Source organism: Macaca fascicularis, chromosome 4 (assembly GCF_037993035.2).
Source record: "Macaca fascicularis isolate 582-1 chromosome 4, T2T-MFA8v1.1".
Classification (NCBI taxonomy): Eukaryota; Metazoa; Chordata; class Mammalia; order Primates; family Cercopithecidae; genus Macaca; species Macaca fascicularis.
The window spans coordinates 92,835,007-92,862,350 of record NC_088378.1 but is presented as its reverse complement, the minus strand read 5'-3'; the positions used below and the strand labels follow the sequence as shown (position 1 = coordinate 92,862,350).

Sequence of the window (27,344 nt, the reverse complement as noted above, 5' to 3'; positions counted from 1 at the left end):
TAACACAGCATTCTGTACTTTTAATATCAGGTGCAACACATAATCTAATAAGTACACCTTTTCATTCTGTACAAAGACAAAAATATTTTATAATTAATTATGATAAAATCTATTTGTCACGTTGACCTACCACTTCATACATTTAAAACATATATTACACAACTCTTAAAAGCATATTTATGTTGCAACCTCCAACTGAGTATTTATATATTTTTCTTTGTGTGAGCTTTGCTAAGCTTTCTTTTAATTTCAGAACTTCTCATAACAGCAAACTGCTGAAGTATTAAGTTAAATTCCATTGCTTGATATCCCAATTTTGAATCTCCATCACAAAAAGTGTAGTAATACTTTTTACTCTTTTCTTTCGCAGACAGTGTGTGTTGCAGCCTTAAAACTATATATTTTCCTGCTGCTTCAACATCTCCATAAAAGGGCTGTGAGTTTCCAATTTAGGCAACCAGGTGCACCAATGTGATAAGGTTGGTCCCCGCTAGAGGTTCTCCTTCCTACTTCCTTTCCTGACTGTGACCTAGTGACATCCAAACACACCAATGAAATCCCCTTACTCCTTTTCTTGTGTGTCCCCCGCTGAACCTCAATAAAGGTACTTGCTCACAGGTTCTCTCTCTCTCTTTCTGCTTCCCATCTGCTTGGGTGATCCTGATCCCTTCAGGCTCATTCCCATGTGATTCCCCTCTCAGCATGCAGTGATCTTGTCTCTCTGGGACCTGTGAGCATCATAAATGTTTTTTTCCTGAGCCTCTCCTGTTTCTTCTCATGGCCACACCTGACTTACCATCTCATGAAAGATGCAAAACAGAGTGTCTATACTTTTTTTTCCTTTAGGAAGGAGAGTAACAGAAGGATCAGTTTCTGTTGAAAGTGCTATGATAAAATTTCCAAACTTTAAGTTCAAAAATTATTCTAAAATCCTTGTATTTGTCACATTGCTATAGAAAGCGAAATCATTAGAAAGCACTCCCATGATCCAATCACCTCCCACCCCCCACCTCCAATTCTCAGGATCACAATTCAGTATGAGATTTGGATGGGGATGCAGAGCCAAATCATATCATTCCACTCCTGGCCCTGCCCAAATCTCATGTCCTTCTCACATTTCAAAACACATTTATGCCTTCTCAACAGTCCCCCAAGTCAACTCATTCTGGCATTAACTTAAAATTCCAAGTTCAAAGTCTGAGACAAGGCAAGTCCCTTCCACCTATGAGCCCATAAAATTAAAAAAAAGTTTGTTACTTCCAAGATACAGTGGGCATACAGGCATTGGGTAAATGTTGCCATTCCAAAACTGAGAAAATGGTCAAAACAAAGATGTTATATGCTCCATGCAAGTCCCAAACCCAGCAGGGCAGTCATTAAATCTTAAAGCTCCAAATTAATCTCCTTTTACTCTGTCTCACATCCAGGCCACACTGACACAAAGGGTGGACTCTGAAGCTCTTGGACATCTCTGGCCCCTGTGGCTCTCCAGGGTATAGTCCCCACAGCTGCTTTTACAGGGTGGCATTGAGTGCCTGTGGTTTTTCCAGGTGCATAGCACAAGCTGTCCATGGATCTATCATCTGGGGTCTGGGGGATAGTGGCCCTCTTCTTACAGCTCCACTATGCAGTACTCCAGTGGGGACTCTGTGTGGGGGCTCCAAACTCACACTTCCCCTCCACACTGTCTTAGTAGAAGTTCTCCACAGGGCTCCACCCCTGCAACCTAGACATCGAGTCATTTCCATACATCCTGTGAAATCTAAGCAGAGGCTCCCAAGCCTCAACTCTTGCCCTCTGTGCACCCACAGGCCCAACACCAAGTGGAAGCCACCAAGGCTTAGGGCTTACACCCTCTGAAGCAATGTCCCAAGCTGTACCTTGGCCCCTTTTAGCCACAGCTGGAACTGGAGCAGCTGTGATGCAGGGCTCCATGTCTCAAGGTTGTCCAGAGCAGCAGAGTCCTGGACCTGGCCCGTGAAACCGTTTCTCCCTTCTAGACCTCCAGGCCTGTGATGGGACGGGCTGCCACGAAGGTCTCCAACATGCTCAGGAGGCATTTCTTCCATTGTCTTCATTATTAACATTTGGCTCCTTTTTATTTATGCAATTTTCTTCAGCTAATGTGAATTCCTTCCCTGAAAATAGGTTTTTCTTTTCTACCACATGACCAGGCTGCAAATTTTTCAAACTTTTATGCTCTGCTTCCATTTTAAATACAAGTTACAGTTTGAGATTATTTATTTGTTTATGCCAATGAGCGTAGGATTTTAGAAGCTGCCAGGCACATCTTGAACACTTTGCTGCTTACAAATTTCTTCTGCCAGATACCCGAAATCATCACTCTCATGTTCAAAGTTCCATAGATCTCTAGAACAGGGACACAATGCAGACGGTCTCTTTGCAAAAGCATAGCAAGAGTGACCTTTACTTCAGTTCCCAATAAGTTCCTCATCTCCATCTGAGAGCCCATCAGACTGGACTTCACTATCTGTATCACTATCAGCATTTGGTCAAAACCATTCAGCAAGTCTCTAGGAAGTTTCAAACTTTCCCTCTTCTTTTTGTCTTCTTCCGAGCCCAGATCTCATGAGAACTCTATCATGAGACACTATAGTGATGGTGCTAAATCATCAGAAACCACCCTCATGACCCAATCACTTCTTACCTCCAACACCTGGGCTCACAATTCAACATGAGATTTGGATGGAGATACAGAGCCAAACCATATCAATCCTATTAGTTAGGAAGATATCAGATCAATTATTTAGATATTTCAAATTACACTAAGATTAAAGTAGATGATGGAGACATTGTAATTAGTTTGTAATTCTTCCAACCATCCCTATAGTTATTCAATCAGTGCTTTTCCTGTCACAGAAGATACAGAGAAGGATTACAGTCTGATATAGAAGTCAGCCATGTAAACAAATAATTACCATACACAAATTAAGTTCAGTAACAGAAGTTTGTACTTCATAACTTGCATGGGTAAAGCAGAAGATGAAGTGGTGTACTCTGAGGTCAACAGTTTCAAGAAGACACCAATGTTGAGCTGAGTATTATAGCATGAATATGAGTTTACCAGGCAGACAAAGAAAAGATGTGCCCAGGAGGCCCTCTGAGGAAAGTGCTGAATGTATTGAACACAGAAAGAAAAAAAGAATATGACATGTATAGGGAACCACTAACTGTTTAGCACTGTGGAAACAATGGATGTAAGGAGTGGTTTAAGGCAAGTGGTGTGAGGGGCTCTGAATGTTAACTAAGGAGTCTGGATTTTATTCTGGAGGTGATGAGATGCCTTTAGTGCTTTAAGGAGCAAGTAAATTGCTCAAAATTTTGCTTTCAGAAAGATCTCTTCAGTGCCAGTGTGGAGGATGAATTAGAAAAATGAGAGCCTGGAAGTACTGGGTTTTGCAGATATACTTCTGTTCTCCATATGGAATATTTTCTTTTCTTCCGTATCAGCCCATTTCAAGGAAAGCTTGTTTTTTTTTTTTTTTTCTCCAGAGACAGAGTCTTGCTTGGTTGCCCATGCTGGAGTACCATGGCATGATCATAACTCACTGAAGCCTTGACATTCTGGGCTCAAGTAATCCTCTGGCCTCAGCCTCCTGAGTAGCCAGAACTGCAGGCACACATCACCATGTCCAGCCAATTGTGACATATTTGTTTTATAGATGAGGATCTCACTATGTTGCCCATGCTGGTCTTAAACTCCTGAACCCAAGTGATCGTCCCACTTCAACCTCCCAAAAGGCTGGAATTACAGGCATGAGGCACTGAGCCCAGCCATATCAAATTCCTTAATCCGTGAGATTTAACATTTAACATAGGGGTGTCCAATCTTTTAGCTTTCCTGGGCTACACTGGAAGAATATTTATTTGGGGCCACACACAAAATACACTAACATTAACGACAGCTGATGAGCTAAAAGAAAAAAAAATCACAAAAATATCTCATAATGTTTAAGAAAGTTTACGAATTGTGTTGGGCCACATTCAAAGCCATCCTGCAAAGCCCGTGGGCCACAGGCTGCACAAGCTTGGAGCAGTTCCAGACAGTAATCCCAGGATTCTCTGAATTCTAGTCATTATTATGCATCGTTAGCCCTTAAGACTCACTTGTACAATGGTGTTTTTTAATCCCAATTTTTTTCTTTGTTTTAGTAGTTTTAACAGCTATATTGAAATATAATTTACATACCATATAATTCATTCATTTAAAGTGTTCAATTCAATGATTTTGTAGTATATTCAGAGTTATGCAACCACCACCATAATCAATTTTAGAACATTTTTATCTGCCCAAAAAGAAACCCATACCCATTAGCAGACATTCCCCACTTCCAACACCACCAGTTCCAGCTCTAGGCAACGACGAATCTACTCTCTGTCTCTAAAGATTGCCTATTCTTGATAATTCATATAAACACAATCATACAATGTATGGCCTTTTTGGACTTACTTCTTTCATGTAACATGATGTTTTCAAGATTTATTCATGTTATAGCATGTATTAGTGCTTCATTCCTTTTTGCTGCCAAATCATATATCATTTCATAAATATACCATATTTCTTTATCCATTCATCTTTTGATGAACATTTGGGTTGTTTCTAGTTTTTGGCTAATGTGAATATGCTGCTATGAACACTGATTTACAAGTTTTGTGTGGACATATGTTTTCTTTTCTCTTGTATATACATCTAGAAGTGCAGTTACTGGGTCGTATTGTAGCTTTATGTTTAATATTTTTCTTTTTTTATTGATATGGTGTATTAGTTGATTTGTAGATTTTAAACCACCTTGCATTCTTGGATGTAAATCCCACCTGGTCATGGTGTATAGCTTTTTTATATATTGCTGGATCTTATTTCCAAGATTTAAAAAAAATTTTTTTTTTACATCTATATTCATAGAGATATTGGTCTATAGTTTTCTTGTGATACCTTTGTCATCTTTTGGTATCAAGGTAATAATTGATATCACTAAATGAGTTCAAGAATTTTCCCATTTCTTTCTTTATTTTTGGAAAAGTTTGAGAATTGGAATTAATTTTTCTTTAAAGGGAAAACTCACTAGTGAAGTAATTTGGTCCTTGGCTTTTCTTTATGGGAAGTTTTATGGTTACTAATTCAGTCTCTTTACTTATTATAGGCCTATTTAGCTTTTCTATTTCTTTTTAAGTCAGTTTCAGTAGCTTTTGTGTTTCTAGGAATTTGTCCATTGCATCTAAATTATCTAACATGTTGGTACTACTGTCCATAGTATTCTTTTATTATTCTTTGTATTTCTGTAAGGTTGGTGGTAATGTTTCCTCTTTTATTTCTGATTTAAGTAATTTCAGCCTTTATGTCTAAGAAGTTCTTATCAAATTGGTTAATCTTTTTGAATAACCAACTTTCAGTTTTGATAATGTTCTCTTACTTTCTTTTATTTATTTCACTAATTTCTGTTCTAATATTTATTATTTTCTTCCTTTTACTTGCTTTGGGTTTAATTTGCTTTTCTTTTTTTAGTGTTCTATGTTGATGCTTTTTCAGTGTTTGAGATCTTTCTTCTTGTATTTTCATATAGGAATTTATAGCTATAAACTTTCCTGTAAGTACTGCCTTAGCTGCATTCCATAAGTTTTGGTATGCTGTGTCTTCATTTTCATTCATCCTAAAATATTTTCTAATTTTGCTTTTGATTTTTTTTGACGTATTGGTCATTTATAGAATATTGCTTAATTTTCACATATTTGTGAATATCCAAGATTTCTTTTAGTTATTAAATTCTAATCCTAATTCCATCCATTGTGATCAGAGAAATACCTACAATTTCAATCTCTTTGAATTTATTGAGGCTTGTTTCATAGCCTAGAATATAGTCTATCTTAAAGAGTACCCCACGTGCTCTAGTGAATGTATATTCTGCTGTTGTTAGGTGGATTATTTTATATATGTCTCTAAGTTCTATTTTGTGTATACTGTTCAAATTTTCTATTTCCTTGTTAACATTCTGCTTAGATGTTCTATCCATTATTGAAAGGGAGATACTGAAATCAACTATTATTGCTGAACTGTCTATTTTTCCCTTGAGTTGTGTTGGTTTTTGCTTTACATATTTTGAAGCTCTGTTGATGGGTACATATATGTTTATAATTGTTATAACATCCTTATATTATTGACCCTTATATTATTGACCCTTATCGTAAAATAACCTCTCTTTCTCTAACAATACCTTTTTCCATTTTAAGGTTGATTGTGTCTAATATTATAGCAATTCCAGCTTTTCTATGCTTGCTGTTTGCATGATATACCATTTTTAATTATTTTATTTTATTATTTTTTTCCTTTTTTGCAAAACGGAGTCACTCTGTTGTCCAGGCTGGAGTGCAGTGGTGTGACCTTGGCTCACTACAACCTCCGCCTCCCAGGTTCAAGCAATTCTCCTGTCTCAGCCTCCCGAGTAGCTGGAACTACAGGCACATGCCATCACACCTGCCTAGTTTTTGTATTTTCAGTAGAGATGGGGTTTTACCATACTGGTCAGGCTGGTCTCAAACTCCTGACCTCAGATGATCCCCCTGCCTCGGCCTCCCAAAGAGGTGGCATTACAGACGTGAGCCACTGTGCCCAGCCAATTCTTTTACTTTATTTAGTTTTTTTTTGAGACAGAGTCTTCCTGTTTCGCCCAGGCTGGAGTGCAGTGGTGTGATCTCGGCTCACTCACTGCAACCTCCACCTCCCAGGTTCAAGCAATTCTCCTGCCTCAGCCTCCTGAGTAGCTGGAACTACAGATGCAAGCCACCATGCCCAGCTAATTTTCCTATTTTTAGTAGAGATGGGGTTTCACCATGTTGGCCAGGCTGGTCTCAAACTCCTGACCTCATGATATGCCCGCCTTGGCCCTCCAAAGTGCTGGGATTACAGGTGTGAGCCATGCTACCCGGTCTAATTCTTTTACTTTCAAGCTATTTGTATCTTTGAATCTAAAGTGTTTCTCCTGTTGACAGCATGTAATTACATAATGTTTTCTTATCTAGTATGACAATCCCTGCCTTTTGATTGGATTATCTAATCAATTCACATTTAACACTAGTATCGATATAGTTAATGTTTGCAGTTTTAATTTTTGTTTTCTATTTGTTCGATATCTTTTTTGTTCCTCTATTGCCCCATTGTGTTCTTTTGCATTAAGTGAATATTTTTAGAGTAATATTTTAATGACTGTAATTACCTTTTAAACTATTCTTAAAGTTTTTTTCTTAGTGGTTGCTCTAGGGTTTGCTATACATGTCTTATCAGAGTCTATTCCAAATTTATACAAACTTAATTAAAGTGAGGTATAGAAACACTACTCCTATATAGTTCTATTCCCTCTTCCTCCTTTTTGTGCCATTATTGTTATACATATTACATCTATAAATGTTACTAACCCAATAATATACTGTTATAACTATTACTTTGTAAATTTTATGTCTATCAAAGAAGCTGAGAAAAGGAAGAACAAGTATACGCAGTCATGTGCCACATCATCACATTCAGTCAATGATGGACCACATGTATAACATATATGATGGCCGTCCCATAAAATTATACTTAAAAAAAAGTATTTTTACTGTACATTTTCTGTGTTTAGCTACACAAATACTTCCCATTGTGTTATGATTGCCGGCAGTATTAAGTAGAGTAACATGTACAAGTCTGTAGTCTAGGAGCAATAGGCTATGCCATATTGCCTAAGTGTGTAGTAGGCTATACCATCTAGGTGTGTGTAAATATACTCCATGATGTTTGCCTAACAACAAAATTACCTACAAATGCATTTCTCGGAATATACCCCTGTCATTAAGCACAAATCTGTACACATAGACTTTGTTATGTTAACCTTATTATTTACCATTTTCGGTTTTCTACATATGGTCCATTGATTCAAGTCATTATCTGGTGTCATTTCCTTAGCCAAATTCAACTTGCTCCCTCACTCCTTCATGCTGTTATTAGCAAATAAATTACATTTCTATATGTTCTGGCCCAACAATATATTTATAAACATAGTATTTTATACAAGTTCATTTTAAATCTGTTGAGAGATGAAATAAGAAGAAACATGTTTTCATACTTTATAACTAAAATTAATTATGTTATTTTATTAATAAATTAAAATAAATTAACGATTAAATTCAGACTGGGGTACTTTTGAGGCCAGTCTCCCAGATTTTTTCTGAGCTAAGGAGGACTCTTCTTAGCTTTCTCTTTCACTGATTATGTCTGTGAACAGCTGGCCTGTGGTTCAGCTGTTGTTCTTAATAAGGAAGATCTATTGTTTTTGACAGTATCTTTATACTGGAGTTTCTCCACATTCTTTTTCAAATAGTCAGTTCAGGAACAGGTTCAGAGTTCTCTTTTCTTATGAATGTGTCTCCCTCAGAACAAAATTTCTGAGCCACTATTCCTGGTACTGCGGAGGGTGCGGTGCATAGTCTCTGATCTTTCCAGCCTGGCTTTCCTGGTATGAAACTTTTGTGTTATGAGTGTTACAATGAGGGCAATTCAGACCCCAACATTCTTGACCTGCTGTGCTTGGGGCAGAGCCTCTGTGTGGATGGGGGCTACGTGGAGGAAGAGAGCACTTGACTTTTCTACAACACTCACCAGGAATTTAGCCTTTTTATCTTGGAGTTAAGGGGGATAAGAAATGTTGACAGCCTGCCCCCTCTGTTGAGATGTGTTAACACTTGATTGGGAGCTCAGGAGGGAATCCATCTTCTTGGCCACACCCACTTGTAGTGGAGCTTCTTTCACTAGTGTCCTTTTAAACATTATGGTTCTGGCTAGGCAGAGACATAGACTGGGCCTTCCCTAGGTGGAGATAAATTCAACCTTTGGTATAAAGGGCCTAGTTTTGGAATGGTAGTTGTGGAGGGTCTGTTTTCTGAGAAACCAGTAATAATTAACGATCTTCTTTAATCCCCATTTACGGATGAGGTGAAAGTATCTAATTCACACAAATAGGAATGACAAAACTGGAGTCAAAGTTAGGTGAGTCTAACCTTGAAGGCCTAAATCATATTCTACTATCCACTGAAGGAACAATTTCTTCCTCCATTAAAACTAGAGAATTTCCAAAAATTATAGGGGAGGAGAAATAAATAAGGGGTTAGAAGGAAAGAATAAAAACAATTAACAGACTTGGTCTGGATTTCCCAGGAACTACCTCATAACTGGGGGACTTTTTTATTCAAAATATGCTTATGACATACGAAGATACTACTAGCATCTGGCCTTATGTTTTGCCTTTTTTTTGAGACAGAGTTTTGCTCTTGTTGCCCAGGCTGGAGTGCAATGGCGCAATCTTGGTTCACTGCAACCTTCTCCCGGGTTCAAAAGATTCTCCTGCTTCAGCCTCCCGAGTAGCTGGAATTACAGGTTCCTGCCACCATGCCCAGCTAATTTTTGTATTTTTACTAGAGACGGGCCAACTGCGTTGGCCAGGCTGGTCCCCAACTCCTGACCTCAGGTGATCTGCCCGCCTTGGCCTCCCAAAGTGCTGGAATTACAGGCATGGGCCACTGTGCCCAGCCTGGCCTTATGTTTTTGTATTAGCTACATTGCAAGACTCTTAGTGTCTCCTATTTACATTATATTTAACAATCACCTCATCCCATTTACAAATTATTCACAAATCACTCTTTAAAGTTGACATGCTTCTAATGTGATGAAGCAGTTCTTGACAACCCTAATCTTCACTTCTATTTTCCTAAAGTTTTAATTGGCAGAGCATTTTAAAAAATACCTTTTTAACATTTGTTAAGTTAGTTGTATGATTTTTCTTCTCTCATCTATAAATATTATGAATAAAACTAAAATTTCCAATGTTAAATACCATTTGAATTTCTGGGAAAATTCTACTTGTCTTCCTGGGAAAATCTTCCTTTTGCATACTATTGAGTTTCATTTACTAGTATATCTGCAACTAAATGTATGTGTTATTTAGCTATACTTTTTTTGTTTGGTACTGACATTGTCAAATTTTGTGATTAGAGTGTCGGGCAAAGCAATCAGAACACAGCACTAGTGGCATCTGTTGCAGATATGACATAGGGTTTATTAGAGGTGGAGAGAATTCACAAGTAGAGAAGTAGTAGAATGCACAAAATCTCTAATTTCTCATCCCATAGTTTAGGCCAGAAGGCATGCCCTATGGCCACTTTTGCTTTGGGGAAGGGTCCTGTCTCATTAGGTTGAACATATTCATCAGGACAGGAGGGGGTACTATGCAACATTGGAGCTCTCTAATCTGGAAAGTGGCCTTGTTAGAAAGATGGGGGTGAGATTTTCAGAGCTCACAAGCTGTTATGGTCTGTTTTCTCTTCAACTGACTGTGACCTGCTAAACCATCAAATAGAGGAGGAAATTAGCCTCAAAGGCCATCCAAGTTTGTCTCTTCTCACAGGATTTGCTTGTTTTTTATAGTAAATTAGAATGCTTTTCTTCTTTTTCAGTGTCATGAACGATCTTAAACAGTATAAAGGTAATAAATCTGTTCTTTGAAGTTTGATATAAGTCATCAATAAAACTGTAAGGGCTTGACACCATTTTGGGGATAGCTATTTGAAAGCTTTTTTACATTTTTTCCATTATTTTTCTACCTTTTCTTGTGCTAGTTTTCCTAATTTAAGTATTTCTAGAAATTGTTAATATTTGTGTTTCCAAAGTTATGGCATAGTAGTTTCTTATTATTTGAAATTTTTATTTCATTTATTTGGTTATATCCCTTTCCTTATTCTTAATGTGTTTTTGCTCTATTATCTTACAAGATAATAGAGCTTTCATTTTAAGAAAGATTTGTATACATTTACCAATCATCTTTTCAATTTGTTAATGATGTCATTGTTTAAAATTTTTTAATGTGTGCTTTTTAATTTATTAAATCTCTGATTTTCCTTAGATTTTCTTGTTGTTTACCTAATTTGAGAGTTTGGGTTTACATAACTTATTTTCATTATATTATGACAAAACCAGTTAAAAATGAGTTTTGACTAGGTGTGGTGGCTCACACCTGTAATCCCAGCACTATGGGAGGCTGAGGTGGGAGGATTGCTTAAGCCCAGGAGTCTGAGACCAGCCTGGGCAACATGGCAAGACCTTGTTTCTACAAAAAATAAAAAATATTAGCCAGGGGTAACACATGCCTTGTAGTCCCAGCTTCCTAGGAGGCTGAGGTGGGAGGATCATTTGAGCCTCGGAGGTTGAGGCTGCAGTGAGCTGTAATCATGCCACTGAACTCCAGCCTGGGCAACAGAGTGAGATGCTGTCTCAAAAAAAGGAGTTTTTTTCCTAGCAATAATGGATAGCATTTATAAAGTTCTAATAATGAGTCAGAGAGTCTTCAAAACAGACCTATAATGTTTGTACTATTCTATTTCCATTTCATTTAAGTGCACAGAGCACTTAAAATGTCCGCCCAAGCTTCAAAGCAGTATAACCAGGATATAAATCAAACTTTTTTGGCTCTAGAACTTGCTCTTAAATGCTACATAATGTTGCTCTGGCTAAGTTTCAGAATTCTTCTTCTTCTTTTTTTTTTTTTTTTCCAAGACAGAGTATTGCTCTGTTGCCCAGGCTGGAGTGCAGTGGTGCCATCTCAGCTCACTGCAACCTTCACCTCCGGGGTTCAAGTGATTCTCCTGCCTCAGCCTCCCGAGTAGCTGGGATTACAGGTGCGCACCACGATGCCCAGCTAATTTTTTGTATTTTTAGTAGAGACGGGGTTTCGTCATATTGGCCAGGCTGGTCTCGAACTCCTGTCCTCAAGTGATCTGTCCACCTCAGCCTCCGACAGTGCTGGGATTACAGGAGTGAGCCACCGCACTCAGCCCACAATTCTTGAAAGATATTTTTCTCATATTTCCAACTTGTCTACAATTCTAAAATTTCCTATTTTTTATTGAAAATTACATTTTTTATTTCCAAAGGATAAACCTTTTATTATTAATTCTGACTTTATTTTATTGTGGTAAGAAAATGTGAGCTATTTCATTTCTGCTTTTTGAAATTTATTTAAGTTCAGTATTGCCTAATAGAGAATCATATTTTGAATTTATTCAATGAGCACTAGAGAATGAGAGTATGATGTATACATACTTAATGTAATTATAACCTGAATTACATTATGATTCTTCATTATCTTATTTATTTTTTATTTGCATAATCTATCAAAGATTCTGTCTATCAAAGAGCATCTAAAAGTCTCTACTACAAATGTTCTCTTCATAATTCTTGTATTTTTTTCTTTACATATTTTTGTTATTCATTGAATAAAACTTTATATTTTCTTCATTGTGAATTATACTGTCATTTTCTTGATAAAATTACCCTTTTTGTTTTTTTCCTTTATGTCTGATATTAATAATTTGCTCCTTACATTTTTTTGTTGTTTGCACTATTTGATGCATTTTTACCAGGGCTTTTTAATCTGTTTTTTAATCTGTCAATCATTTTTATAAACAGTATATAGTTTGTTTATTGACTCAGTCTATGAATCTATTATTGATAGGGAGTTTACACTATTTCACTTAATACCATAACTGATAGGGTTCATTCTGTTTTTGAATCTTTAAAACCCTTTTGGTTTGGTTCTCCTTTTGCGATTTCTTTTTAATTAATTAATTTATTTTTACCCTTTGTTATGCAGTGGTTCTTTTTTTAAATAGTAATTTGGAATATATGCACCCTATGCTAATACCTAATAAACTTTACTCTATTTATCTTTTTGTGCCATGCATTTATCCCCTCACAACTCCAGAGAAAATTGCCATTTGAAAATAATGGTAATAAGTCTGCTTTCTCCCTTTTCTTTCACCAAAAATTATCAAAAAGAACAAGAAAAATAAGAAACCAAAAGGACAGACTCATTTTTAGTGGAACAATGACAGAGTTAATTCCCCAAATAACACAATAGGGGAAATGGCTCCTACAAGCAGTAGGATTGAGCATGAAAGAAGAAAGAAGACACACTGTAGATGTAGATTTCAAAAAAAAGTGTCAGAAAGCACATTTTTGGAAAGTGAAGTACATACTTTGAGGTGGAAAAGATCAATCTTGTATTTAGCACAGGATGCAAGGGCTACTGGCAGATGCTTCCCTGAGACTGGGTTGGTTCTGTGAATCAGAGGAGTCAAGGCTAAATCAGGACTCTCACAGATCAGTCATACTTGCAAGAAGTAGTCAGTCTTCGTGGCAGAAGAGGGGAAGAGAAGCTTCGCATTGTGAAAACTTCCACACTTGATTATTTCCTTCTCTTGGGGAAGCATAGAGGTTAAAGTGGCTCATACACAACATCCTGGATTCTAAGGAAAATTCTAGTTTCTTGGAACATGGCCAAGATCACCTTCACTTTGTGAACCTTTGACAAATTGCTGGTTAAGGAAAAATCTTACCTGTCTGAAAGATGAGTAACCAAAAGAAAGCAGGACAAAAATGGGAAAAGCAAATGCCAGACCAAAAAACCACCAAAAAATGTTGCATTAAAGCAGATGAAAATAGTAATCATGTATTCTGGCCTAAAATTTTTAAAAGAAAATATTTATAGCAAAAATCTCTATAAAACAAGAAGAAAAAGAAGAGACACTAGAGTTCAACAGGTGCTGAAAAAATACATCCAGATGATAAAAAATATAAAAAATGAAATGTTATAACTTTGAAATGAAGGCCTTACGACACAAAACCCAGAAGGCATAAAAGAATGATAAATTAGACTCTATTAAAATGAAAAACCTTGATGAAAAACTTCCAGGACCAAAGGCATTAAACAAATGAAGAAATATTTGCAACTAATTTAATAAGGTACTAGTTTCCCTAATTTATACAAATCTATTGGGAAAAGAAAAAAAAAACCCACTAAGCTAGACACAGTGGCATGTGTCTATAGCATCGGATACTCTGGAGGCTGAGGCAGAAGGATCACTTCAGCTCAGGAGTTCGGGGCTATGATCAGGAGTTGTGTGCTATGATCACACCTGTGAATGGCCACTGCACTTCAGCCTGGGCAACATAGTGAGACTCCCATCTCTTTAAAAAAAAAAAAAAGGACAAAAAAAAAGAGGCAAAAAGAAAAAAACCCTTCACTGAAACAAAATGAGCAAAAGATCTGAACAGATGGATTCTAAAAAGGAAATGTAAATGGCTTTTAAACATAAAAAGATTGTCAATCTTATTTTTAAAAAGAAAAATACAAATCAGAGCCATACAAAGATTACATTTCACATATAAGACTGGAAAAATTTTTTTAATGATAACATAGTCCCAACATCATTGGTGGAAATATAAATCGTTACAATCAATTATGTCTGAACAGTGCTTTGGCAACGCCTATCACAATTACAAAAACCTATATCCTTTAACCAAGAATTTCGCTTCTAAAGATTTATCCTACAGATATACTGGCCTGTGTGGAAGATGACAATGTGCTCAGTCATTGCTGCATTGTTTGTAATAGCACAAGACTAAAAACATCCTCATGGGGGGTGTTTAAAGAAATGGTGGTATGTCGGTTCCTGGTAGATTGTATCAATAGCCCCATTTCTTCAGACCTTCCTTTACACAAGTCTTTTGCCATGCCACTTTGCGGGGCCCTTTCACTTTGTTTGGGGTGTAATTCCATGCCCCATGGCTTTAGTATGTGATTTGCTTTGGTTTATAGCATAATGGCAGATCTTAGGCAAGCAGTATATTAAACAGGATTTACATGATTTACATTTGCTTGCTCTTGTGCTTAACCTGTTGCCAAAAAAATAGTATGTTTAGGCTATTTCACGGGTCTTAGGAGGAAGGTCAGAGCCATTTGGAACAGAACTGTTTTATATCCATACTATGGAATACTACTCACAAAAAACCAAAAAGGAATGAATTATTGATACTTACAATAACATGGATGAATCTCACATTAGTTATGCACAGTGAAAGAAGCCAAATTAAAAGAGCACCAACTTTATGATTCCATTTATATGAAATCTAGAAAATTTAAATTAGTCTGTAGTGACAGAAATTAAATTAATGGTTGCCTGAGGATGGGATGGTTTAAGGGCGGCATGTGAATAGACGATTACAAAAGGACATGAGAAAACTTTTGAGAATAATGAATGTGTTCATTTTCTTGATAGTAATGATGGTTTCAAGGGTGTATACATAATTATCCAATGGTACACTTTAATTATATGCAAAAGAACATTAAAAAAGAAACCTAATGTTAGGATTTGTGAGGCTGAGTAATAGGTGCACAGGTTTTTATGCTGTTCTGTGTTGTTGAGTATGTGTTTGCTGTATTTAATATTAAAATATGTAAATTCAATTAAAAAAGAAATCTAGATTTTCACACTAGAGTTAGTTGATTTAACAAAGTAGTGGGAACAACACATTTCATGAAAATAGAGCCCAAGTCTGTCTTCTTCACCATTGCTTCCTCAGTTCTCAGAACAGTGCCTAGAAGCACTCATCACATACTCCAAAAATATGTATGTAATAAATAATGAATAAACTCAGTTTATATAGCTACCAGTAATTTTCCTATTTTAAAGAAGCTTCCATTCCTTATGATGAAGTTTGGAAGTTATCGAACAATTTTTGAGTGATAGCACATACTCTGGAGGGTGGTTGTGGAGATTATCAGAAACCTTGAAATGTCTTTAGTTTTCTTATGAAGATGCAGGGCTTGTATTCAGGCAGTCTGCAACAACACAGCTCTATTAGTTGTTTACATGTGGCAGCCTCTGATTATTGAACACTGATCAGTTTTTGTACCATACTGGTTGCAAACCATTTTGAATCTCACCCCTTTGTAAATGTCACCCACATCAATATTTTGGGCGTTAAAGTATCGCCTGATGTCACACATTTCTCTGCTGGGCTTCTATTGAAGTTCAGTATGGGCATCCTTTGGTGTGTGCCCTGCACCCAACTCCTTTATCCTGTCGCTACCCACACTGTTCAGGCCACATGGTTTGACACTGGCTTGACTTTATCTCCCTAGTTAAGCTCCTTAACTTCTTTTTTTTTCACTCCAAGGTAATATGCTAAATTTCTATTTCAAAGTACATAACATCTCTAGTACTCTCTTCCTTAGCTTTCATATGGGGATATAAACTAAATTTGATACTCAGTTTTGTATTTGAACATTCCACCCAGTGCTCAGAGCCATCTTATTGACCTCTGTATTTTAACTCACTGGGTGGGACTTATAAAAGAGAGAAGCCTGGGTCATGTACCCAAACGTTGGCCTACCTCTATCTGCTGAACCTCTGCCATGGACATGCAATAGATTGCCTGTCAATGTGCCAGTATTGCAAATTTTTTTAAGGGAAATTTCTGGTTTTGGAGGTAGCCCTGTTTGGAAGAAAAAGTGAGTACTACAGAAAAGCACATTAATAAACATTTATTGAACTGTGTTAAATTTAATTGAAATTAATTGAATTTGGATGGTGGCTACAATTGCAGCTGCTCCCATTTCTTGACTGAATTCCAGTCTTGGTTGAGAACCCATCTTGGGCAAGAACATTTTGACAAGAATCCCTGCAAACATCTTCCATGTCACCTCCAAAGTGGAAATAATGTACATTAAAAAAGGATATTAGGTAACATTGCTAATTTAAATATTTATCATAACTTCCTTTTAAAAGACAATAATTTCAATCAAATAAGATTGAAACAGATAAGTATCTTATTCTATTCTTTCTCTAGGTATTTTTTCACTTCATCATAATCAAACTTGACTCTTTAATTAAGAATTATTAGAATTTCTTTTGGTCATTACTTAAAATATAGAAGCTGACTAAAAACCATATATCTGAAATATTAAATTCAAAAGAGAAAAAAATTTTAAATAAGTTTTCTGTGATGTTATGCTACTTAGAATTATGTCTGTATTCTTACCTTCATAGTGAATAAATCACCAAGACTTGTAGATTCTCTTAAAAATTTATACAAGTTGTTTTCAAACTTTCAAAAACCCATTGTTTCCTCTTCAAAACAAATATTTTATAAAGCCTTTTTTATTTTACAAAATGCATCTTGATACATAATCTTAAAAGTACATACTATATCAATGAGAATATTAAAGGATAAATAAAAGAAGAATATTATTTAATGTATAGCACTACATATAAATACTTGGGCATAACTCCGATAGGAAACCCAATGAAGTGGTGATATTCTTCTGCCTACTTATAAATAAGCTAGGATTTAAGAGAGGTTAGACCAATATTCAAATTAATGTTGAAATAATTTTTTAAAAAATATTAGACATTTTGAAATAAGAATCACTGCAAATGTAACAACTACAAATGCAAACTGATACTATTGATGATCTGAGTAGAATGAGTGGCATGGTTACCAGAGGTAAAATTTTGGTAAAGTTCCAAACAAAACAATATATATTCTTTTCTTACAGTGTTAACTGTTCCTGGAAAATGCAATGTATAATAAAACCATACTATAAGTATTTGGAGCTTAAATGTAAAATGAAGTTGTTTCCAGGCTGAGAACTTTAGATTTTTATCTAGTCACACTGGGGATAAATTAAAATTTCTCCTGGTCATTATTTAAAATACAGAAGTTATCTGTAATCTTATATTTAGAACTATAAATGTATGTATTGTTACCTTCAAAGTGAATAAATCACTAAGATTTGTAGATTATCTTAAAAAATTTTATAGGTTGTTTTCAAACTTTTTAAAAACCAATGTTTTCTTTTCAAAAAAATATTTTAACGGCACTGGAGGCAATGTCACTCTGTTGGGAACCACTGTTCTATGTAATCTTATGGTCTATATAATAACTACTGGTCTATATAATCTGTTGTTGCCTTGCCAGTCTTTTCCTTCTACTTTAGTTTGGCTCTTTGTCATCCCTCACTTGAACCACCCAACTTTTCTCTCTGTTTTGTCTTCTTTGTCTACAATTTACCTTTTAAACAGATAGCAAATGTGATGTTTCTAAAATGCACTTGTGATCATGTCATTCCTCTGCTGAAAACTTCCATTGGCTCCCCACTACTACAGGATAATACAAACCTTTTATTTGTATTTATTTATTTATTTATTTTGAGATGGAGTTTTGCTCTTGTTGCCAAGGCTGGAGTGCAATGGCGGGATCTCAGCTCGCCGCAACCTCCGCCTCCCAGGTTCAAGTGATTCGCCTGTCTCAGCATTCCAAGTAGCTGGGATTACAGGTGCCTGCCACCATGCCTGGCTAATTTTTGTATTTTTAGTAGAGATGGGGTTTCACTATGTTGGCCAGGCTGGTCTCGAACTCCTGACCTCAGGTGATACACCCACCTCCGCCTCCCAAAGTGCTGGGATTACAGGTGTGAGCTAGCGTGCCAGGCCGGGATAATACAAACCTTTTAGACTGGAGGTCAGCAATCTGATCCCACCATATTTCAAATCTCACCTTGTACCACTCCCTCCAATGTGTCAATGTGTGCTGTGCTCTGCTTTGTGTAGTCTCTAGAACTGAGTAAATTCTCAGGTTTTTCACCAACTTGCCGATCTTTTGTTTGTCAAGTTCTTACTAACATAGTCTTGCTTCAGTATGCATGGGGATTGGTTTCAAGAGCCCTGTGGATACCAAACCCCACAGATGCTAGTTTCTGACATAAAATGGCATAGTATTTGTTTATAACCTACATGCATCCTCCCACAGACTTTAATTCATCTCTAGATTATCATACCCAATATAATGTAAATGCTATATAATAGTTGTTTTACTGTATTTTTCATTTGTATTATTTTCTACTCTTGTAGCGTTATTTTTTCCTGTTTGTTTTTTCTGTATATTTTCAATCCCCAACTGACTGAATACATGGGGCAGAAGCTGAGGATACAGGCCAATTGTGCTTCAAAATGCAACTCAGGCATTTCCACCCTAGTAAAACCTTCTGACAGTCTCCCCACCCCATCCCATATTTGCACTTACCGTATGTTTTGTAACTATTTGCTTTCCCATTAGACTGCCAGTTATCCGAGGGCAGGGATTTTTATCCTATCTATCCTTGTATTTCAAGTGCATCAAATAGGTGGACAGTATATAGTGGGGTCTTAAAAAAGCATTTATTGAATTAAAGTTGAGTGATCCTGTAATAGTGACTATTTGGAGAGTTTGGATTACTATATACTATATACAATCATCCCTTGTTATCCTCAGACAGGTGCTTCCAGGATCCTTGTGGATACCAAAATCCATGGATATTCAAGTTTCTTAAATTAAATGGCATAGTATTTGCATATAACCGTGCACATCCTCCTATATACTTTAAATCATATCTAGGTTGCTTATAATACCCAATACAATGTAAATGCTATGTAAATAGTTTTTATGCTGTATTTTTTTTTGTTTTGTTTTTGAGATGGAGTCTTCCTCTGTCATCCAGTCTGGAGTGTAGTGGCACGATCTCAGCTCACTGCAATCTCCGCCTCCCAGGTTCAAGTGATTCTCTTGCCTCTGACTCCCCAGTAGCTGGGATTACAGGTGTGTGCCACCACACCTGGTTAATTTTTGTATTTTTAGTAGAGACAGGGTTTCACCATGTTGGCTAGGCTGGTCTCAAACTCCTGATCTCAAGTGATTTACCCACCTCGGCCTCCCACAGTACTGGGATTACAGGCATGAGCCACCATGCCCTGCTGTATTGCTTAGGAAATAATGATAATTTTTTTAAAAAGTCTACACATGTTTGGTTCAGATGTAATCACTCATTTTTTTTTTCTTTTATTTTCCATCTGTGGTTGGTTGAATCCAGGGATATGGAACCCACAGATATAGAGGGCTATATTTTTCTTTTACTAGCTGCAGCACTTACTGTACTGACTGATGAGACAAATACATTCCTTTTGACCCATTCTCTAGTTTATATTTTACTTAATTCAGTTTACACATCTCAGAAAAGAAGTCTATTCCTTCTAAAGTGATTTGAAGCTTTCTTTTTAATCACTGACAATTTAAAAAAATTATTTCCTCATGAATATACATATATACATGTGTGATTTTTTTTTTTTTTGTTGGTCAAATTGACCCTCAAGTTGATGGCTGCAGTTTTAGGTGTTGGTTCATGATTTTTTGACATATATGCTGCTTGTTCACCAACCCTTGACTTTGTTTTAGTTACTTTTCAGATTTGACAGTGTTCACATGTATTCAATTCCTTTGCTAATTTGTGACAGAGATCAAAATGAACTAGTCTTAAATAATCTTGGTGTTTGTCCATGCTGGACCACATGGCTTCTCTCTGCTAGTTACCATAAGGGTGGTCATAACCACTCATCATTCTTTTTATACCTATCTTATTCCTTGCCTAATCAGGATTTAGAAGCAATATTTCAATAATTTACTAATGACTTTCCTCTGGGTCATTAGAAGAAAAATGGTCCCTGTAGAAACAATCTTCTAAATAAATGATAGTGTAGAAACATTTTCTAGAGGCTACAAAGTGACCTCTTGAAATACACTAAATTGGTTCTTATCTTTCGGGACATTCAGATCCTTCCTTTATTTCACTGTGGAATAGAAGAATAAATTGGGAAAAATGTGCTCTGCAATCCTCTGCCCTGCCTTAGAGTATGTAAATAGCATCATGCACAAAAAATTTTCAAGCTGTCAGGAGTAAAGTCAGTATGATAATTTGGGATAATTAAATGCTTAAGACAATCAAAATAGAACTGATCCTAGTAACTTTTCTCACTTGAAGGAAACTTCTCCAAAAAGTAGTTACTGATCTAAATGTCTTTCAATAAGGCTGTTAAATTAATTGTGGTACAACAATCTACAGTTTGAAATATTTCAGTCTTTAAAAAAGGAGAAGCATACCTATGTGTATGCACACAGAAAGATAGATGGTTGCTTTTAAAAAAGAAAAAATGTGAATAATTCATATACTATGATCCCATTCACATAAAAAATAGCAGAAACAGAATTGAAATATTTACAAAGAGAGAGGGCATTGACTGGAAAGATACACACACCAAACCATACTCAATTCTGCATTGAGAGCTTTTGTTTCTGTGTCTATTTCTTTCTTCTACCAGATTATCAACTGCTGTATTGCCAGATCAAATACAGGATACTCAATTAAAGTTGAATTTCAACTGTAAGCAACAAAATTTTGGGTGTAGTTTCCAAATATTACATGGGACATACTTAAAAAGTATTCATTGTTTATCTGAAATTAAAGTTTAACTGAGTGCCCTGTATTTTTATTTGTTAAATCTGGCAATTCTACCTTAAAGAGAATTTAAATTTTTATCCTTGTATTCCTATTACTAACACAGTTACAGAGATATAGTGGATTACAATAAATAACATGAGGGGGGTAATGTGGAAAGAACAATCAAAACAGGTGATTTTGCTAAGTACATTACATATTTATCTCAATTTTCATGGAAATGTCTTCAAATGTCATTAGTGGTCCTATTATAGAAGACACACAGCAGGCAAGTGTCAGAGCTAGAAATGACCCTAAGTTTCTGGGTCCCTATTCAGCAGCCATAAGCAATTGCCAGCTGCATGAAGGTGGAGGCAGAAGTAAAAAGGGAACAAGAGGTGAGGTGTACGTTCTGCCTAAGTGGAACAGAGTAGAACTTTGCACAGACTCCTTAATCTTGCCTAGAGGCAGAATGTGGGATGTACTATATGGGAGGCAGGCAAATCTGGGCCTGGTTCCCACCTCCATCACTCATTTGAACAAGTTATGTAATTTATTTTTGCGTCAATTTTCTTGTCTGTAAAACTGGAGTGAGAGGACCTAACTTGAGTACTGATGTGAAGAGTCAATGAGATAATATCTGTGAAGTGATCAGCACAGGGCTTGGCAAGTGGAAGACACTCAGTCAAGCTAACTTAAAGCCCCAGGTTTTTCATTTGTACAACAGAACAACAACAATAATAGCAACAAGCAATAATACTAACAATATTTATCTTGCCTCTGAGTTGTCTTGAGGATCAGATGAAAATACATATATTATGTTTCTAAATTCTAAAGTGTATCTCACTCTCCTAACAAAGCAGTTGGTCTTCAGATCAGGACCAGAGTTAATATCACGCCAGAGCATTATTACAGGTTTTTTTCAATGAGTAATTAATTTTATTTTTAAACTTATCATACAGTAAAATTGACTCTTTTGGTTTACAAAGTTCTGTGAGTTTTAACACGTTGTATAGGTTTATGTAACCACCACCACAATCCGGATACAGAACATGACTACAGCTTTAGAGATTATTTTTCAAAGTGTTTTACATTCATGTTGCAAAACACTTTTAAAAATAAGAAAAGAGATGTAGATAAACGTGCTGAAGATGCAAATTAATGAAACCAGCTTTTGTGCACAAATCTCTGCAGTTTCCAGGGTTTTCAGCTTTTGTCTGAGCCATTTTTGCTGTCGGCTTTGCAGACTCTTTCTATAAAAGTAATCAGGCATCCATTCGAGAATTGGGATCTTTCTTGACACTAAAGGCACATGTCCCAGGCACAAGCCTCAGCATCCTTATTTGATCTTTTTTATACGACCAGGTCTTAAATTTCCGAACCATGTTTTCCCTAATTGCCATTTTCTCTCTAAAATGAAGAAGCCTGGAATAACCAGCACCTTCTTATCCCTTCGGGGAAATTATTTAATTGGGACAAAGGGATATGGAGTTAGAACAACGATAGGGCTTTCAGAACCCAAAACCTGTCTGGTATAATAACAGAGCCTTACTGTAACCAATCATTCAATCTGTCCCTCTCCCCAACACCATCCTCTCCATCACCACCTGCCAGATGCCCCCCTGGGACAATCGACTTTGAAACTAAACTTCCCTCTCAGGTCAGCTCCTGCAACCCCTACTCCCCACCCTTGCAGCTCTCCCCGCAGAAGTGACTTGACACACCGCGCTACATCTGGGGAGAGGGGCGGGTCCGCTTTCCGGGTGACTCAAGTCTTTGCTATTTGCCTTTTGTTTCTGGGATGCCTTTGGCTGCCTTTCTCTTCCATCTGCTTTTAATTTTGGTAAGAGAAAAGCTAATGAATCAGGAATGAATCTCCTCTCCACTAATCTTTCTCTCTCTCTCTCTCTCTTAAAGTTGGCGCGCTCTCTTCACAAGTTCCATCACTACCCAAGAAGTGAGGGGGCGGGGTGGGGGGAACAGGCGGGAAGGCATTAATTACACCTAAATCTTAAGTTTACGGCCTCAGGTACCACTTTGATGGGGAGAGTTTCTGAAGCTTTCATACAACCTGCAGTGCCTTTGCTGCTGCCGCTGTAGATTTTCAGCTCATTTCTTTCTGGTGCTGCTTCGCGCTGCTCTGTCATGCCTAAATCTATCTCGTCACTGCCAAAGGTGCCTGAATCAGGGTGAATTCCACAAGATTCACCAGCGGTTTTGCTCCTGTCCAAGGTAAATACAGTATGCAAAATAAGGAACCACCCAAGGATGTCGGGGAGGGGGAAGAGAAAGGGATTCCCTCACCTTTTTGGGCACATTCCTCGTTAATTTCCACCAGGAGGAAGCGCGCAGCCCAGCTCCCCTAGTCTCTCTTCTTAAATCCCCCTACCTACGACTGCCGAGGTTGGCCGCACGGCGGGAGTCTACCCGTCAGTCCTGGCCCTCCCCCGCCCCCCGGGTTGGTTTTTCCCAGCTGCGGAGGTTGGGAGGTTGGGCCAGGGGCTGGGGTGCGAAGAGAGTCGGCGCCCGCAGCGCGCAGCCGAGAAGTCGTCGCTACTCTGGTGGAACTGAGTTGGTTCTGGAGGCGGCGGGCGCGGAGGTGAGCAATGGGAGCCCGCGGCCTGGGAGAGACCCGGCAGGCGTCGTTGGGGCCCCTCCCCATACTCGGGTGGAGAGTAGCGTTGGTTCGGGTTGCCACTCGACCCAGAGTCCCACTGCTGCTTTGTTCCCAGACTCTCCCCACCTCTTTGGAGATGACTTGAACCCCTTTGGGATCCCAGGGGCTGGCGGGGCGCGGGCTGGGGGGCGACAGTTGTAGCTCCACTTTCTGCTAATGCCGGAAGGTACAAGGAGATCAAAAAGTCCTGTAACCTGAAACTTCCCTCGCATCCTAACCAGGACCGGGAGGAGAGGTCCGGGCGGGGGCGGAGACACCCGGAGGCCGACCTTCCGCGGAGGCGGTGCGGGAAGGAACCTGGAAAAGGAGAAGTTTGGTAGGGAAGGAATTGGGGATTAAGCAAGAAGTTAGGCGCGGGGAGACGAGTCTCCTCGGGAAGGGCGGAGGGCGGGAGGCCGGTTGGGTTTATTTAGTGTGGGGCAGGGGAGAGGGAAGACTTTGCGCTCTGGGTGTCGGATGTGCGTCCCTCTCCCGAGTAAGAGTGACTGGAGGGGTTGTGGAGGCGAGGCCGGGGCGGGCTTTCGGAGGGAGAGACTGGTGTCTCTCTGGGACAGAGTGGTGACGACTAGACTCGAAAAGGCCGGTTTTTGCACTCCGGAAGCCGCGACAGCCACCGCTGCTCACGCCTCTCTCCTGCTTGTCCCAGGTCCCTCAGAGGAGCCAGCGAGGGGCGCCAACAAGAGGCGAGGAGGTGCCACCGGGGCGGCGGCAGGAAGAGGAGCGGGAGCAGGATCGCGGAGCCGAGCGTACCGACCCGCCGTGCGTACTTTCTGGAGGGAAGGGGCGGGGGAATCGGCCCCGGAGGGAAGCGCCCGGTGGCGAGGGGGTTAGCCAAGTTCCGGCTGCGGCGCCACTCCCTGGCTTCCACGAGAGGAAAGTTTTTTCCAGACGCTTCCGCCGGCTCGCACCCTCCGGGCCCAGCCCCCCGAGGCTTCGGAGCGGGCGCCGTCCCAGCCCAGCTCCGGGGATACGCTAGCCGCGATGCCTGGGGGGTGCTCCCGGGGCCCCGCCGCCGGGGACGGGCGGCTGCGGCTGGCGCGACTGGCGCTGGTTCTCCTGGGCTGGGTCTCCTCGTCTTCTCCCACCTCCTCGGCATCCTCCTCCTCCTCCTCGGCGCCGTTCCTGGCTTCCGCCGCGTCCGCCCAGCCCCCGCTGCCCGACCAGTGTCCCGCGCTTTGCGAGTGCTCCGAGGCGGCGCGCACAGTCAAGTGCGTTAACCGCAATCTGACCGAGGTGCCCACGGACCTGCCCCTCTACGTGCGCAACCTCTTCCTTACCGGCAACCAGCTGGCGGTGCTCCCTGCTGGCGCCTTCGCCCGCCGGCCGCCGCTGGCGGAGCTGGCTGCGCTCAACCTCAGCGGCAGCCGCCTGGACGAGGTGCGCGCGGGCGCCTTCGAGCATCTGCCCAGCCTGCGCCAGCTCGACCTCAGCCACAACCCACTGGCCTACCTCAGCCCCTTCGCTTTCTCGGGCAGCAATGCCAGCATCTCGGCCCCCAGTCCCCTTGTGGAACTGATCCTGAACCACATCGTGCCCCCTGATGATAAGCGGCAGAACCGGAGCTTCGAGGGCATGGTGGCGGCGGCCCTGGTGGCGGGCCGTGCACTGCAGGGGCTCCACCTCCTGGAGCTGGCCAGCAACCACTTCCTTTACCTGCCGCGGGATGTGCTGGCCCAACTGCCCAGCCTCAGGTACCTGGACTTAAGTAACAATTCGCTGGTGAGCCTGACCTACGTGTCCTTCCGCAACCTGACACATCTAGAAAGCCTCCACCTGGAGGACAATGCCCTCAAGGTCCTTCACAATGGCACCCTGGCTGAGTTGCAAGGTCTGCCCCACGTTAGGGTCTTCCTGGACAACAATCCCTGGGTTTGCGACTGCCACATGGCAGACATGGTGACCTGGCTCAAGCAAACAGAGGTGGTGCAGGGCAAAGACCGGCTCACCTGTGCTTTTCCAGAAAAAATGAGGAATCGGGTCCTCTTGGAACTCAACAGTGCCGACCTGGACTGTGACCCGATTCTTCCCCCATCCCTGCAAACCTCTTATGTCTTCCTGGGTATTGTTTTAGCCCTGATAGGCGCTATTTTCCTCCTGGTTTTGTATTTGAACCGCAAGGGGATAAAAAAGTGGATGCATAACATCAGAGATGCCTGCAGGGATCACATGGAAGGGTATCATTACAGATATGAAATCAATGCGGACCCCAGGTTAACAAACCTCAGTTCTAACTCGGATGTCTGAGAAATATTAGAGGACAGACCAAGGACAACTCTGCATGAGGTGTAGACTTAAGCTTTATCCCTACTAGGCTTGCTCCACCTTTATCCTCCGCTATAGACACCACTGACTTTGACTAAAAGCAGTGAAAGGGTTTTGCTTCCTTGTTATGTAAAGTTTCTCGGTGTGTTCTGTTAATGTAAGACGATGAGCAACTGTGTATAGTGTTTTACCCTCTTCTTTTTCTTGGAACTCCTCAACACATGTGGAGGGATTTTTCAGGTTTCAGCATGAACATGGACTTCTTGCTGTCTGTCTCTCAGTACAGTTCAAGGTGTAGCAAGTGTACCCACACAGATAACATTCAACAAAAGCTGCCTCAACTTTTTCGAGAAAAATACTTTATTCATAAATATCAGTTTTATTCTCATGTACCTAAGTTGTGGAGAAAATAATTGCATCCCATAAACTGCCTGCAGACGTTAGCAAGCTCTTCAAAATAACTCCATAGTACACAGGAGCACCTGCATCCAAGAGCATGCTTACATTTTACTGTTCTGCATATTACAAAAAATAACTTGCAACTTCATAACTTCTTTGACAAAGTAAATTACTTTTTTGATTGCAGTTTCTATGAAAATGTACTGATTTTTTTTTAAATAAACTGCATCGAGATCCAACAGACTGAATTGTTAAAAAAATAAAATAAAAGATTCTTAAAAGAATTACAGTGTGTGCAAGTTTGCTTTGAAAAAAGGATTAAGGGCAGGGTATTCAATGGCCTTGGTTCCGATGATAGTTATTACTTAACATAGCTGAGAATCAAACTGTAGCAATGTCTAATATAAATAGATTTGGGAGATCGCCTTGAGATGGTGGATCCTTTTAGTATTTAAATGGAGAGTTTGAGTATTCATGTGACTATATGGTCCCAAAGTTGATGCTATTTATGAAACAGTTTTGTAAGAGCATAATGAATTGATTAAAGCTAAGCGTTCTGTACAATAAACAGTTCCCAGTTTGGGGCTTTTTCAAGGCTAATGAAGTTATTGTTGGTCTAGAAAAATAGTGTTTACTTAATAAAACTCTGAAATTGTTCTGTGGATTTTTAGAGCAGAATTTGAAACAAATATGCAAATAAATATGAAGATAAAATGTCTTAAAGATAGACTATTCTGAAATAAAAGATATAAAATATAAATTTAAAAATATTTCTCAATGTCATAATGTAAATTGAAACTGAGATTTTCTTGAGGATATTT

The 27,344-nt window shown here is 39.2% G+C and overlaps 1 protein-coding gene across 3 annotated transcripts; it reads left to right on the top strand.

Annotated features, from left to right (window-relative positions):
- Window positions 1–23,694: 23,694 nt before the first annotated feature.
- Window positions 23,695–26,804, top strand: TPBG (trophoblast glycoprotein). 3 transcript variants are annotated; one of them, XM_074037592.1, is made up of 3 exons: window positions 23,695–23,784; window positions 24,084–24,178; window positions 24,509–26,804. In XM_074037592.1, the coding sequence occupies exon 3, from the start codon at window positions 24,844–24,846 to the stop codon at window positions 26,104–26,106; it is 1,263 nt and encodes a 420-aa protein (XP_073893693.1). In that variant the 5' UTR covers window positions 23,695–23,784; window positions 24,084–24,178; window positions 24,509–24,843; the 3' UTR covers window positions 26,107–26,804. The 3 variants fall into 3 exon arrangements, with proteins under 3 accessions (XP_073893693.1, XP_065399872.1, XP_073893694.1); XM_065543800.2 differs by lacking the exon at window positions 24,084–24,178; XM_074037593.1 differs by lacking the exons at window positions 23,695–23,784; window positions 24,084–24,178 and adding an exon at window positions 24,193–24,337.
- Window positions 26,805–27,344: the final 540 nt, after the last annotated feature.

What these genes read in the sequence shown, in the direction of transcription:
- TPBG (XM_065543800.2), top strand. Translation starts at nt 24,844, where the DNA reads ATGCCTGGGGGGTGCTCCCGGGGCCCCGCCGCCGGGGACGGGCGGCTG.